Here is a 15,540-nt window from a genome sequence, read left to right on the forward strand (position 1 = left end):
TGGATAAAAGTGTAATGTCTGTACCTGGCCAAAGTGTCAATAACAGTGTTTTTGAGCTGTATCTTAGTGAGTAAAATATGTGGTGATTTGTTATGTTTTTATAGTAAGCCATAGAGCTGCGACATGAAAAAGATGACCATTGTATTTTTTGTCCTTTGAGGACCATTCTGTTAAAGTCCTCTTTATATACTTTTTCTTTTCTATTTGTGTACATTTATGCTTAAATGGATTACATAGCCAAAACATGGACAAGTGCACCTGGGGGTACAACTGCAAGAAGACAAGGAAGAGTAACTATCTTATCAGGCCATTGGCCAGTTGTGGAACTAAGGTCACAGAAGCCAGCAGATGCTGAAACACTCTCCCTTTGGGAAGTGGGCTGGCAATATTCAGCCACCATTGCTCTATTCTGTGTGCTCGTCTGTGCTGTGGTCTTTAGAGGAGCAGATTTCTGCTAGGCCAGAAGTGTGTATGCTCAAGATAGTTTCCCAGCCTTATCTTGTACTCCCTGCTTTCAGTTCAGCAGAATTTCAGCTTCCATAGCCCAGAGGATCTCAGCAGTTGTGAAGGAAAGGCACTAAATTTGTCCCAAAACATTTTTTTCCTTGTTTAGTTTTGGGTTTTGTTGTTTTCTTTGTTTTCCTTTGTTTGTTTTTATCTCTGTCCAGCTAAAAATATTTTTGGCATGTGTGTGTATGATCTGTACAGCACGTAGCTTGTAACAGTTCCATAAAAAAATAATTAGTCTGTTGCCTGAGCCAGAAGGAAATAAGGGACTTCATCATCATTCCCCAAAGTACATATGCCATGATAATTGACTAGGGTACGTCTGTGATTAGGCTCCTAGAAAGTGGCAGTGGTTTGGATGTGTAAGGCCTGTGGTAACATTTTAAAAAAAGATTGGAAAATTTTCTACCAAAAAAAACCGAAAAAAGAAAATTGCATTGCACATTTTTAAAAAATAGATTAATAATTTTATCTTAAATCTGTGTTTTTTTTAGGCATCGAGCTGTCAATCTTTTTCTTCAAGGTTATGAGAAGTCTTGGATTGAAACAGAAGAGCATTACTTTGAAGATAAACTGATAGAAGACTTAGCAGTATGTTTTTGGTTCAGAGAGCTGTGGGACTGTATTATAGCTTATATCTACATGCAGTCTTGGACAGACATGAATTTATGTAAAAAAAAATTAACATATAAAACCAAAGTATTACTATTGGCCCAGGTCATATGACTCTCAGAAACATCCACAGAAGAGATCTTAAGGAGAGGAAATCTCCAAAAAGATCCCATCATCGTGTCAGGGAGGTGTCATTTGGCCTATGCAGTCAAGACTATAGGCCCTGCTCCTAAGCCTGTTGGATTTTAGAGGCCTTTTCTAAAGAGGCCCTGTGTTCTTATCCCTGGCACAATTGTTTCCCTGGCAGAAATGTATGGGGTCTGACAGAGGGGCTGCAGCTCAGTCATCCTGAAAGTCTGTCCAATACATGCTGAAGTCAAAGGAAGTTTTTACATTGTTTGAAAGGTTCCCTCCAGACAAAAAGTAGGGAGACACACTGGTCTGTTCTAACAAAAGAAAATGTTTAAGTTGCTTTAGTAGTTTCAAATTTATGGTATAAGAAGCCTATTTTGAAACAAATTAAATTTAAAACATACTTTTAAAGAAAAAGGAACATGATCAGCAAATACCTCACAGAGATTAATATGAGTAGTCAGGATAATTCGTTTCTTTCTGTTTTAAAAACTAATTACTTTTGTTGAAGACAATTTTCTCTAGAGCTGTTTTTTTATATTTTAAGGCAATGCATTCAATTTATGAAACTTCTGTCCCAGACCCCTGGGTGAAAATAAGAGTATTTCCTAATTAGATTACTATTCTTACTGTCTGGGATACCAGTTGTAAGAACAAAAAAAAATAACAGTGCATTTACCTGCCTACAATAAATATTAGCAAGAAAATTCTTGACAAAAGATTGTTTAAAACAATGAATTTTTAAACCAGCTTTCAATGCATTATTTTAACAAAATCAAACCTTTTTCCTTTTTAATATTGTAGTCTAATGTTAACAGGTCTGAAAAGAATGTCTTAAGATCATTTTTTGATGTTTTAATAGTTTTTAACCATTTTGAAAAAGCCCAAGAATTGTTCATAGAATTATAAAGTAGGGCTGGAAGGGAGCTCCATAGTTCATCTAGTTCAGCTCACTATCTGAGGCAGGATTATCTCAATGGTCCTGTACATTTTTTTTTACCTCTTAGAAAAGCTACACAGTCAACCTCAACACAACACCAGACATAACATCCTAACTTGCCACAGGAAAAGCAGGGGACCCATGGTGGCTAGCATCCTGCTTCTCTAAAAGTTGTTAATGTATGTTCAAGAGATCCCAGGAAAAGACCCATGCCACAAACAACAAAGGAAGCAACAAAGGAAGGCAAAGCTCCCCACGAGTCCATACCAATCTAAGCATGGGATAAAATTCCTTCCTGATCCTAAATATGATGATCCACCTGAAGACCTTCTAGCCAGGAACCTCTGAGTTTAAGTCCTGGTGTCAGTAGTACCAGGTCATCCTAGTCAAAATCACCAGCCCTGACTGAAACTGACACCCAATGCCTCTGAGGGAAGCTTAAAGAACCATGACACATGTAGCAGCAGGAGGGGTGGAGGGGACAAGGAATTCCTTTCCAGCACCATGGAGCAACAAGGAAAGCCCAGGAACATGGGAAATATCCATAGCAGAACATAGGAATAGCTATGCCTAGGTCATCCCCAGTCCTTGTCTTTCCAACCTCTTTTTGATCACCTCCAGGAATGGAGAATCTGCAGCTTCCCTAGGTAGTCTATTTCACTGTCTCACTGTTCTAACAAGGAAGAAGCTTTTCTTGATAGCTAGCCTATACCAACTTTGCTGCAACTTAAAGCAGTTGGTCTGCTTCCTACTCTCTGCAGCAGAAGAGAAAAGGTGCTTTCCCTCTTTCTTATGGTAACCCTTCAAGTATTTGAAGACTGCTATCATGTCCCCTCTTATGTGCCTTTTCTACAAACTCTACATGCCTATCTCCTTCAGCTTCTACTTGTATGACTTGCATTCCAAGACCGTTATCATTCTTGTTGCCTGCTTCTGGACTTTCTCTAATTTCTCCACATCCTTTTAAAAATATGGAGCCCATAACCACACACAATATTTAGATGAGACCTAACCAGTGCTGAATAGAGAGGTATGATCACCTACCATGTCTATCTCTTTATGATAAGACATAACTGTAATTTTAATTTACGTTATCCAAGCATAGTTATTGACATTGTAAGCCTGTAAAAATATTATATTTACCTTCCTGGTTCTGGATAATAGCATCTGTAACTTATTTAACTTGCAGAAATATAAACTGGCTAAATTAAAGTTTCTATGAAATAGGCATTGCACCTATATAAGAAGTGAGGTGCCTGCTCCTTCAGGCTAGGTACAGACAGTCAAAAAGCCTGAGGCTGAATCAGTTCGGTCTTTACAGGTTAGTCTAAAGTGCAAAGGTTAAATTGAAACAAATGAAAAGACATTTACCTTTGATTCAGGAAATGCAGCCACATGCTTGCAGTGGTTCAGGGGAGAAGCCGGGGGGTGCTAGAGCAAGACTTTTTGGCTCTGTGTTCACTACTTCTTCCTGCTGTCCCCAAGGGCTCTGGGATTTGCAGCCCAGAATTACAGCAGAAGGACTCTTCAGGGATGCTCATCATTTCTTCTCCTGCTTCTAGATGCCTCAGATTTTGTAGTTCACAGTTGCAGCCAGCAGTAAATTTGAGCAGGGGAATGGGTATTTAACATCCCTTCCTGGCCCCAGACCCCAGATGGGGTTTGGCTGGAGGGGACAGTCCCTCTCCCCCACTCTCGCAGACTGAGCCACATGCCCAGCTGGGCTTGCCTCCCCCCCTCCCCTTGTCAGCCATCCCTCACTGCTCTTGCTAGGGGTGGGTCCAGCCCTGCTTTTTCAGGAGCAGACAGCACAACCCAGCATAGGGCTGCAAAGCATGCTGGGGGCTGTGATTTAACTTGGACCAGGAAGGGGTCTGGGACAGAAGTTTCATAAACTAGTTTGACCCAAATCAGTTAAGTATGATACTGCATTCAACCAGGTTCATCTTAAATCAGTTCCAGCTATTTTGAAACTGGTTTATGTGCACTGAGCTTCTGTTCTGTTACAGGTTTAAACCAGTTTCTGATCACTTAAAATGGTTTATGTGTAACTTCTGTACCTAGCCTAACTGTTTGGATCCAGATTAAATCAGTATGAAGTACTACTGAGTTGACAGGATGGAAATGAATCAACCATTTGTCTGATCATTCACCTGGTTCTATACGACACAACAACCAATCACCAGCAGCTTATGGCCTAAAGAACAGGAATGACAACAGGGGATAGCTGGAATGCAGCAGCAATTTGGTTACAGACTTTGTACCAACAAGGCCAGGAAAGGATAATGTAGAAGCTTTGAGTATAGAATTTTCATCAAACCAATCTCAGGCACTTTATACCATCACAATGGTGAAAAGAAACTGATGCAGAATATATTATACATATAAACCAGAAACTCTCAATTTTTTTCTGTTTCTTCATCCTTAAATTTGTATGAAGGAGATAACTAAAAACCAAGGGGCTGACTTCATCCATAAACATTTTAGGATCCTTGGAGTGCAAATTATTATTCTTGTTTGTTTTTGCTTTATTTATTGATTCAATACAGGACTCTTTACTACCTGAGTTTGCTTTTTCTACTTTAATGCGGTATTTTGGCATTTAGCTTTTTAAAAGAAAAGCCAGTTTCTGAATTTGTTTCTGTTGCTCCAAAGCATAACTTTAAGGAATTTCATATCTTTTACTTTTAGGACTGTAACCACATTAATAGGAATGTACAAATTTGCGTTTGGGTTTTGTCCCCCTAGCTATACAAGAACATCTTGGATTAGCTCATGTAAAAAGTCTTACATTTTGCATTAATCTGCGGAGGATGTATCTACATGAGACATTTACTGTGGAGATGACTAATTAGCTCCACAGTAAAGTCTGTATTTAAATGTGCAGCCCTATTAGGTCACAGGAAACTAATAAATGCTGCTGTAGGTTAGTCCTTGTAAACACAAGTACAATCCTGTGGTGGTGTTATTTAGTGTAGTACATCATACATGTAGACACTGATGGGGCTTGCTGGGGCACAAGGCTGATTCAGTGTGGGGGATGCCTGCCAGCTAGCCAGGTCAGAGCAGCCTTGGGTTGGCAGGCTGATGTGTAAATGTGGTGCACAGGAGCAATAAACTCCAGTGCAAATGTTGGCAGTATTCAGTCGCATTAATAGCACTTGTCCTTAGCAAAGTTTATTAAATGTAGCTACTTCTGATTTGCGGTCTACTGTATAAAAGGTGTCTTTCCCTGCGTGATTCACATTTATGCAATGAATCAGAATTTATTTGAGGTCATAAGTAGTTTCAGGGGAGGCATAAGACTTTTGTCATTTTTCTGGAGGCATAAGACTTTTGTCATCTTTCTGATTAATTTCTCCATTAATTTGTAAATGTAGGAAATGTTGCTATTTCTGAAAGGTCACTAGGCAACAACTGTTTCTTTTGAGTAATTTTGAAATATTTTCTTTTTTAGAAGCAGGATCCCATCTATATTGTGTGGGATCTCTGTTTTCCCCTTACTTTTAGGCATTTTAAAGTAGGATCATAGTTTATTTTAAAAATAGAAATAATTGTTGTTGCTGAGTCATGATGTGAATTCTTGCCCTACTGTTAAAAACAGAGGACTGTAATTTCATTTAGGAAGTATATCTCAGGAAATGATGAATGATTAGCCAATTTATTTAATAATAAAGAGCAGGGGAAGAAAAGTATGAAAATACTAGTATGTAATCTAAACAAAACTAGAATATCTCCTTTGTGAATATTCTTTTCCTCATTCCATTGTATTGTCAGTGCCTTCCTATTGTGATCAAATAATATCTCAATGCCAAAAGTAATTATTTATGTGAACAATCATACCTGAGACATACTTTTTATTTGTATTTAATATGTTAACAAGTTGAAAAAAAGAGAAGGCCACTAGTCCATATTTTGTGTTTGAGATTCTATTCCACCTATTCAGTTTCTAAGTGAATTTTTGCACCTAAGTTGCATTCTAGTCCAGCTTATTCAGATGCAGAAAAACCATTCATGGATCTTCCTGTGTAACATGCTGCCATCTCACCCTTCAGACTGAGTCAGAAAAAAAGCAGTGAGGAGGACCTATTTTTTACATTAACTGCTTTTAGGGTAGCCAACAGGTTGGAGCACAATCACACTTAAGTGCCTAAATCCATTTCTGCATCTAGTGGTTGGAATGGAATCCTGAACTGTTCATCCACAGCGTAGTTTTGTGAATTCCTGCTTTGCAGAAAGAAACTTGCTCTTGGAAATATTATGCTACCAAATAAAAATATGTTATATGCAGATTACTGTAGAGCTCTAAGGGAAATTTAAGCAATTTTAATGTACTTTCAAAGTCCAAACTCTTAGATACAGACACCCTTAGTTAATTGTAAAAGAAAAAAAAATCTCCAATTAAAAATGTAGGCAAAAAATAATGACCAAGCAAATATTATTCTCTTTTAAGCACAGAAGAAAATTATGTGGGTCAGTGTAGAATCTGAAAAATGAAAGAAATTCTACATTAAGAAATGCTTGGGCTGATCAGAGAACACCAGATGCCACTTGTGGATAGATATACCCCCTCCCATCATAAAACTCTGGGAAAAGTTAACCATTTGGGCAGCTGCTGCTCTTGCCCAGCAAAAAATCAATCGGGAACAGGCAGCAGCATGGTTAGTTGGACTCTATTAAAGCATGAAACTATAGGTGCAGGGAACACTAATTTTCTGAAGCATAGACTGTTACATTAATGAAAAACCAGACAGGGTGCAATACATTGTATCTAATGGGAGAGAGAAGATCTTCAGGCCACCACCTAATTTAACATTGAAAACAGTACTTGTAAAGTTTGAGATGGTAGCTCAGTTCTAGGAATAGCTTATATGAGGAACAGGGTACTTCATAGCTTGAATGTTAGGTTTTTGTCATATGAAAAAAAGCCTGCAAAACCAACCTGGTGCAGCTGAATTAGATTATCAATAACAACTCTGAAGGCCATGATCAGTCGGTGACATAAAATAGATGTTACTAATGTTTTGGTACTACAGAAAATTAATTGGAGGCATTTCAGCATATAATTTTGCACATCTTTTTATACCCTACTTGCTTATAATATATACCTCCATAACATTAGATAAACCCCCTCTGCTTATCTTAAAAGCAGAAGTATAGAAATACTGATATGCCAGATGTGCAAATCATAATGGTATCCATATGGAATCCTTAAGAGCAGAAATAGGGCACAAAACCCAAGTTAGCTATGGCTGGTACAATAGAAAATGTTTTACTAAATATATTTTTAAGTCTTGCGTAATGTTATACAAGACTAGGTCTTGTACTCACTAAAGTGTAGGCAGGCCTATTAGCATAAGTGCTTGACCATCATTAGGATTCTGGTTCAGAACGTAGCATAACTCGAAAAAAGGTTTAGCTTTATAAACAGATGAGTTTAAAATGGAGGACATATATGAGATTGGTTAATATAAAACAACTGATGTAGCATTAGCAAACACCCAACTGTGCAAATTCACAAATGAGTCTGCAGTGTGACACAGCTGCACAGAAGGCAAATGAAGTTTTGGACTGCATCAAAGGGAGCATTAAGTAAAAGACATGGGAGGTGATAGTACCTCTTTACTTGGTACTGGGTAGGCTTCATTTAGAGCAGTGGTTTCTAACTTTGGTGTCATGACCCATTTGGGGTTGCAACAATAAAAAATGGGGTCATGCACTCCTGGGGAAGGAGGAATGGAGAGCATGTGCCCCCAAATTTATGTGGGGTGGGGGCGGGGATGCATGCTGTCTGCTGCAAGCTTGGGGCTCCCTGTCCTGCTGCTCTCCCCCTGGGGCCACCACAGCAGATTGGTTAGGCTCTTGATGAAGCCTAACCAGCCTCCATGGCAAAGCACTCCATGCCTGCCCAGCAGCAATGTGGGGCACAGCTCTATGCTGCCACTACTGCTGCTGCCACGTGGGCAGGGGGTGCCTCACCATGGTGGCATGGCTAGCATGGGGCTCATGGCAGCAGTGCCAAGCCTCCCTGCCCTCCTGTGCTGGGTCCCACCTGCTGGGCCATAGAGGCTTTTTGGGGAGGGCAGCAAGGTGGGGAGTCCCAAGCCTGCAGCAGGCAGCCCGCATCCTCTGCCCCCACAGACTCCACAGGCCATGTTGCCCTTGGGACAAGGGGAAGGCAGGCTCCATGTTCCGCTCTGGCTGCAGCAGTCACCACCTCCTGTGGATGCTAACCAGGGCCTGGGTGCTGCTTGGGGAAGTAGGGGGCTGCGGGCCCTGGCTCTGGTCCTGTTGTCCTGAATCTGGGGCCTCACCCGGCAGGGCTGGGGTGGGGCAGGGGACTGTGAGTCATGAGTCGGGCAACAGCAGGGCTGGGGAGTGGGAGACTGTGGGTGGGGAGTGAGGGGCACATGGGGGGCTGCGGGTGAGGGGCAATGCTGAGGAAATGGAGTCATAAATGGGGTCATGCTGAAGAAAAGGTTGGGAAGCACTGAAGTATTGTGTGCAGTTCCTTGTAGTCCTGCGTTTCTAGGATTCTATGAAACTGTATCCTCTTAAATTTTGTAAATCTTCATGGATTGGATAAAAGTGCATTCAAGGTTCTGTTCAGGCTTTTTCTACCAGCTGTACATGCTGGTGGACTTCAAAACTGTAGTTCTAGGATCAGTTTGGTACTAGCCACTCATACATTCAGAATGTCCTACTTCTGTATTTGCTTATTCTATATCTAAGACAACTTTGGCAATGTAAGAGAGAGCTTTTATAATCAATGACTACAAGCATTTTCATATTCGGTTTTAATTTTCTTTCCCCAAGAGACCTGGAGAGGAGCCACCAGAAGAAGAGGAAAGCATTAAAAGAGTCGATCCTCTTCATCAGCTCATCCTACTATTCAGTCGAACAGCCTTAACTGAAAAATGGTAGGGAGACTCTGAGAGGCTGCAAAGTTTTTTCATGTTTTCAAGTGGGTTCTGTTTTTAAAACTGCATTTATTGGCCACAAGGTGTCTTTGATATGCAAAAAGCATGGCTGTATAAGTTCTTGCAGAATTTACTTGCAGAGTTGTAAAGGAGTCGTAATGTATCATATTTCCTTGCATCTGGCACACCCTGGAATACAATACACACCTTGTTTTTGAAAGAAAGAATGGATTAAAAAATAATTTGCCTTGTAGTAAGCATAATAACAACCAGAGTCTGTTCTTTGTTCTGCTCTGTTTGAGACCCATGTAGAATTTACTTTTATTTTTGCCCACAATACCAGATCCATATTTCTCCATTTACCATGTTTCTCACATATAACATGCAGGTGTTTTGGGGGAAAAATGGTGTTGCATGTGAGAAAATATGGTACTTTTAAGTATTTTAAAAAGAAAGTAACACAGTGTTTTCTGCAGGCAAACAAATGTGGCTATGAATTCTGGTGGCACATTTATAGATTCTATCTGAAAAGGTCCCGTTAGTTATTCAGGACTTACTGCATATCTCTGCTTCAAAAACTGATAGTAACATTCCTAGCTAAAACTGACAGTTTATCTGTAGTGAATTTTATTCTTTAGATTGTTTTAGTCATTTCCTTCTGCCCTAAAAAGACCCTTATGAAATTGTCAAGGGAGAAGAAAAGCCTTTAAAACATTTTTTAAAGGTTCTTAATATAAAAATTTAAGACAGATCACTTAATAACTAAGCAAACTGCATTTGGAATTATACAACATTTGTCCAGTTATGTGCTTTTTTTCTGAAAAGTTATTTGAGTTTTTTAATTATTTATGGAACTGCAGCTTTTATATCAGTGATCATAACTTCTTCTCCCACTTTTCCCTTCTGCATCCTTTCCACAGCAAATTGGAAGAAGATTTCCTGTATATGGCTTATGCTGATATTATGGCTAAGGTAACTTTTCCATCAACTTTTTCATTTACCTTTTAATAGAGCATGGGAAAGACTGAGAGGTCTTTTCTGTATCTTAAGCTGGGGCTGTGTTTTATTAAAAAATGAAAAGGCGTAATTGTGTTGCTTTTACATGCTTTCAGAGCTGTCATGATGAAGAGGATGATGATGGCGAAGAAGAAGTAAAGAGTTTTGAAGTAAGACTGGAGCTTCCTTTTGTTTCTTGTCTCATATTGGACATTTTTTTCATAGCTTCTAACTGACATTTATGTTTCTTGCTTCATGGCTTACTGCAGCTTATTATGTCTATGAACTGCATGTCAGAAGCTGGATTGGCAAATATAAGTTATCAGAATGACAGTAGAAAAATGCAAAGAAAAGATGTGCTGGTACATCATTTTAAATTAAATTATATATATAATGTAACAGTAAGTCTGTCTTACATTTTTCACCAACTTCTCAGCCAGTAACAGTTCAGCTGACTTACTATGTTTGCAAATTATTTTGAATATCTGTTAAGAAATAGTTGTCTCATACAAGATTTCTTGAAATTCATAAATGTGGATCGAGAATTAATACTAAAAGAATGTCTTCTACAGTAATGATGAATACAAAAACAATGAATCAAACTATTTGTTTCATAGCATAAAAAGCAGTATTTGTTTAGAATATGTCAGTTTAGTTACACCAAGCACATATTATTACTAGTATAGTTATTTTCTGTTCTAAATATGGGAAAACTCAGTCACTATACCAGACTTACTGTGAATTAATATTGACTTTTTAATGATGAATGCTTTATGTGAGGGTTTAGATGTTTTTGTGACTTAATGAGAAGAAATAGATATTTGGATTTCTTCCTAGTTCTGTCATGGACTTCCTGTGGGATCTTAGATTTTCTTTTCCAATCAGGGAAATGGGAATAATAATAGTTCCTTTAATTTCTAGGGATGTTGTAAGATTAAATTCATTAACATTTGTGAAAAAATATTCAGATCCTTAGGTCAGAAGCATCATACTATGATATTAATGTATGGCTATTACTTTTATATATAATCCTCACCAAAACAACAAGACACAGAATGTTTTTATTATCCTTTCATTGTTTTGTCAGGATGTGAATACATTTGAATCTTGAAAATGATGCAGGGTCTTTCAGTTTGCAGTGAATGCTTTTAACCAGTTTGTCCACTTTTAACATATCAAACAGGTTATAGTCTATATGATACAATGATGAATCCTTTAAGGCTAGTGCACCATCCATTTGGCTGTGCCTAAGAATTAGAAGAGCTTTACTAATAAATCCTAGTCCAGCTAACTTGCCAGATATTTGATTAACAAGGCTATAAGTCTCAAACTTGCTCAGATAAAGCATCTTAATTTAAATTCCAGGCTTGAGTGATTACATTTGTTTTAGCCTGTGTGATTTCATTGGCTAAGGAAGGAGTAACTGGCTGTGTTTTGGTAAACTTTTGCTCTTGTGCTCACATATAATGGTTGTATGTATAATGGCTCCACTGCATAGAAACTTTAAAAAAGAGAATGTGGGAATCCATGAAGGGGATTTGCAGGAAAAATATATTAACATAAATTTATTATGCTACATTAGTATCTAAATTATTACTTATTATCTCTTTACTGATGCTGTGGATTTAAGCTATCCTGAGAGAGAGGATCTCACTTTCTTTGGATTTTTTTTTATCCATAGCTGTTAAGATTGTTTAAATAATTGGTACATTTTTTGAGAAATAAAATTCTTTGTATCTATTTGGTCAATCAATTATCTGTTATATATATATTGGACACCTTTGCTTATTGCTATTTCACTTCTTGTCCTCACCCTTCTTTAAGGTCACAGGATCCCAACGCAGCAAGGTAAAAATAAATGTGTGTGTATTTGTCTGGGTCTAATTTTATGCATTTTAAACCCAACATCTTGGATAATCTTATCTAAAGGGTCCTGAAAATGTTTTGCATTGTTTTCAGCTCCAGCCTGACTTATCTTCACAAAATCTCTCATCTGAATAAAATCTTCTTTAAACTCCAAGTTTAATTGTTCAAAATATGTCAAACTATGTTTTGTTTTTCCTTTCTAGGAAAAATGCAGTAAACTTTGACTATTTCAAATCAACTTAATTTCTTATCAGTGGTACTTTTTTAACAATAATCGGTGACTTCATCCCTGGGCGTGTCAGTTTATCCAATTTTCAGATACCAGACAATGTATTTATTTAGTTGAAATGTTTCTTTCGTGGAGTGAAAGGAAATACAGACGTATTTTTCCTTCTTCAATGTACTGCAACTTTGCCGCACTTTTAGCCAAGGTACTTGATGCTGTTTCAGCCCACAAAGTCATTGCCAGTGTTTAACCCAGCATAATATCAAGGGTTTGTCAATTTTTGTATGATTTCAAATCCTACAAACGAGATTATCATTCTTTCCAAACTTCTTCACTAAATGGAATCTAAATCTAGAATTGTAGACTAAGTGACGTTGGTGTATTGATTAAAAATAGTTTTATCAACTTTGGTGAAAATGGTTTGTCATAATCTTAAGCCTTAATTATGGGGGCACTGCGTGTCTTGATTAAGGTTTCATTTTAGCACAGGTGTGAATTAGGGCATTTGTTTCAGTTTTTCTCTAACAGTTTGTGGCCAGTTGGTGTGAAATTTCAGTTTTTGGCCTGCTGAGTTTCTTACATGGTCTTTGGTTTTGAATTTCTTGTTAACTGATATCTCTTAAGAACTGATATCTCTAGCTATGCAAAACTTGCTGAAAAATAGACCTTTTATACAAGAGGTAGTTTGGGTTTAGGGGCTTTTTTTAAGACTAGTGTACTTATGACAGGTGCAAGCATGTGATGTGCATGCAGTCAGGATTGATGTACACTGGGCTCACACAAACATGCTTGGTTGATTGTGGCTGGGCATGCACAACTGTAATTGTTCATTGGGCTCCAGGCAGCCTACGCGTAAACATACGCACAGGTCCAACCACGTATCCTGGCATGGGATACATTTGTTTCTGTTAGATTTTATCTGGAAAAAGTATTTATGAAGCTGCTGATAGATAAAATATGCTCCGTGATAAGCTGAAAAACCACCAGAGCATTTTAAAAGTTTATGAAAAGGGACCTACCTAAGTCATGGTGAAACAGTGGGCTTTTTGTAGCCTGCCCGCTGTGCCCAGATCTAATTTCACAGGCATATTGCTGCAGCCCCGAGCCTCACCAATTTATAGAGGGGCCTTTCACTGCTGATTGGTAGAGAGTGCATTCATTCAATCTACATCACTACTGCTCTATTTGCCTGATCCCTCACCACTGATTGGCAGAGGGCACCTTCACTCAGTCTACCTCACTACTGCTTTTTTTTTTTTGGCTGATTTTGTGGAAAATTGTGGCCAGTGCCAGATATCCTAGTAATCACAAACAATGTTATTTTTTACTGTTTCTGTGAAATCTATGAAACTGTGATTTAGGTAGTTTCCTACCTGTGCAATTATAGATGAAAACAGTGTTTAGAAGCAGTTAACATTCCTGCATATGCATATCAAATCCACAAAAGCAGGACAAAACTTTAAATGTACTATCAGCATATAATCTATACTCCTTTATATATGATCCCACACCTTTCACATGGTACAAAACGTTTGCTCTGGTCTACATCTTCTGTCAGTACAGGATTTCCTACCCTGCTAGTAGAAGTCTGTAGGTAGCTCAGAAGTGACACAGCTTTACTTCTTGGCAGGAAAAAAAATCAGGATTAAAAGGGCAGATGAAAATTTCAATATTTAATGTAGTTTACTTATTTTTTCTGGGCATTTGAAAAAGAAAGAAAGAAGAGTGATAGCCAAATGGGTAAGGAGTTACAATTCCAGTGTTCTACACTAGTCATCACTAAACGTATGGTATTAATTTTGTTATGCATCATCTGCAGTTAGAATTACAGGAGTCTTTTAAAGGGGTTGAATTCCAGTAATAAAAGATCAGTAGGGGTTCTCCAACTCACGCGTCATGTAATTTTCTCTGTTTGTGGCATGAGTGATGTTTTTAGGGAGTTCTGTTTGGGTGTGTCAGAATATCACCCTACTCAAATAAAGCAGTTTAATTTGGGAACAGCTGGAAAGAAGAGGTTACTATGTTAAATGATTTCTTCTTTGGGTCTGTAAAAGATGTGCATGTCACCCATTCTCTGGCTATGAGTAGAAAAAAGTACTTGATTTCTTTAAAATTAGAAACTAATAATTAAATTCATAGCATAGGATCCACGTTGCTAGAAATCGTCCAAAACAATGTCCTGTGGTCACTACATAAAGAGTGACCGTACACTGTGTCCTTCAGACACGTTTCTCTTAAGAATAATGAGAAGAGCAGGTTCCAGGTTCAAGTAATCTCAGATAGTTGTGTTGTTTCTTGGAGAAGAATTGAAAAGTCAAACTAGTCTTTAAAGGTATTTTTTCATTGGCCTTCACCAGTCATCAGGAATATGGAACGAGCTCTAAAATTCTCTCTCCAGAACTTCTAGGTCTTCTTTGGAAAAGACCAGTTGAAAATCAGCTTTAGAGGATATCTTAACAGAATAAGTTATTAGGGTGTTCCTTCAATTTTGGGGCTGTTCTTACTTAAGGGCAGGGAGACATATTACAAACTTGGATTAACGTAGAATCTGAGAGCAAAAAAAGGATTCCCATTCCTGACATGGAACCACCCTCTTTTTATGGAAGCAAAGTAAACCAACAAACCAAAAACAAATTGCCCCCCAACAAATCCTAAAGAGATCCATGTTTAAATGAATAGTAATTACTATGACATTTCCAAAGTGACCCCTGAAACTCAACCTGGATCTATCCAAGCATAAAGCATGTATATTTGCATTCACAGACTGGGTGTTTATATACATAGTTCCCCAGCTTGCATACACAAAGATTGTTCTCTTACATCTTTACAGATGACAGTATTGTGACTGTTTGGCCTTTAGTTAGAAAGTGAAAGATATTTAGCTCTGTATTAGAGCAGTATTACAGAACAACACTTGATTGGCTGCTCTGAGGTATGCATTACTTATTTGTTTTTTTTAAGGAGCAGAATAAAGAGCAGCTTTTTGACAAACTTAACATTCAAATGATCTGCTTCAGATAGCTAGTTAATAGAAGATACGTGATGTGTATATGTATATATGTGGCCAAGAAAGCAAAATGGTATACATTTGCATGTTTACAGAGTTATGAAAAACTGAGAACTTAAAGCCAGTTTGTTCTTCAGATGTGACACAAGGCTCCCATATACTTCCTTGGGAACTGAGCATGTACTGCTGAGAGAGAACTATTCTCCTTATTGCTTATCCAGAAGGTTGAAGGATGGATTGTCCTGAAACATGCTTGTGTGGCATGTTTAGAAATATTCTGTCAAATCTATAAATCTATTCTATGTAATACTTGTTTATTGTATCAAAATGATCC

The 15,540-nt window shown here is 38.0% G+C and overlaps 1 protein-coding gene across 1 annotated transcript in view; it reads left to right on the forward strand.

Annotated features, from left to right (window-relative positions):
* RYR2 (ryanodine receptor 2) overlaps positions 1-15,540 on the forward strand; it is an 830,495-nt gene that overhangs the window by 707,568 nt on the left and 107,387 nt on the right. The window contains exons 74-78 of the mRNA XM_090044772.1: positions 1,002-1,098; positions 9,008-9,111; positions 10,032-10,083; positions 10,224-10,277; positions 11,932-11,955. Of these exons, the coding sequence (XP_089900898.1) occupies positions 1,002-1,098; positions 9,008-9,111; positions 10,032-10,083; positions 10,224-10,277; positions 11,932-11,955 (331 nt within the window). The remainder of the gene's footprint in view (positions 1-1,001; positions 1,099-9,007; positions 9,112-10,031; positions 10,084-10,223; positions 10,278-11,931; positions 11,956-15,540) is intronic.

Source organism: Crocodylus siamensis, chromosome 1, assembly GCF_052110815.1.
Source record: "Crocodylus siamensis isolate JL-2025a chromosome 1, ASM5211081v1, whole genome shotgun sequence".
Lineage (NCBI taxonomy): Eukaryota > Metazoa > Chordata > Crocodylia > Crocodylidae > Crocodylus > Crocodylus siamensis.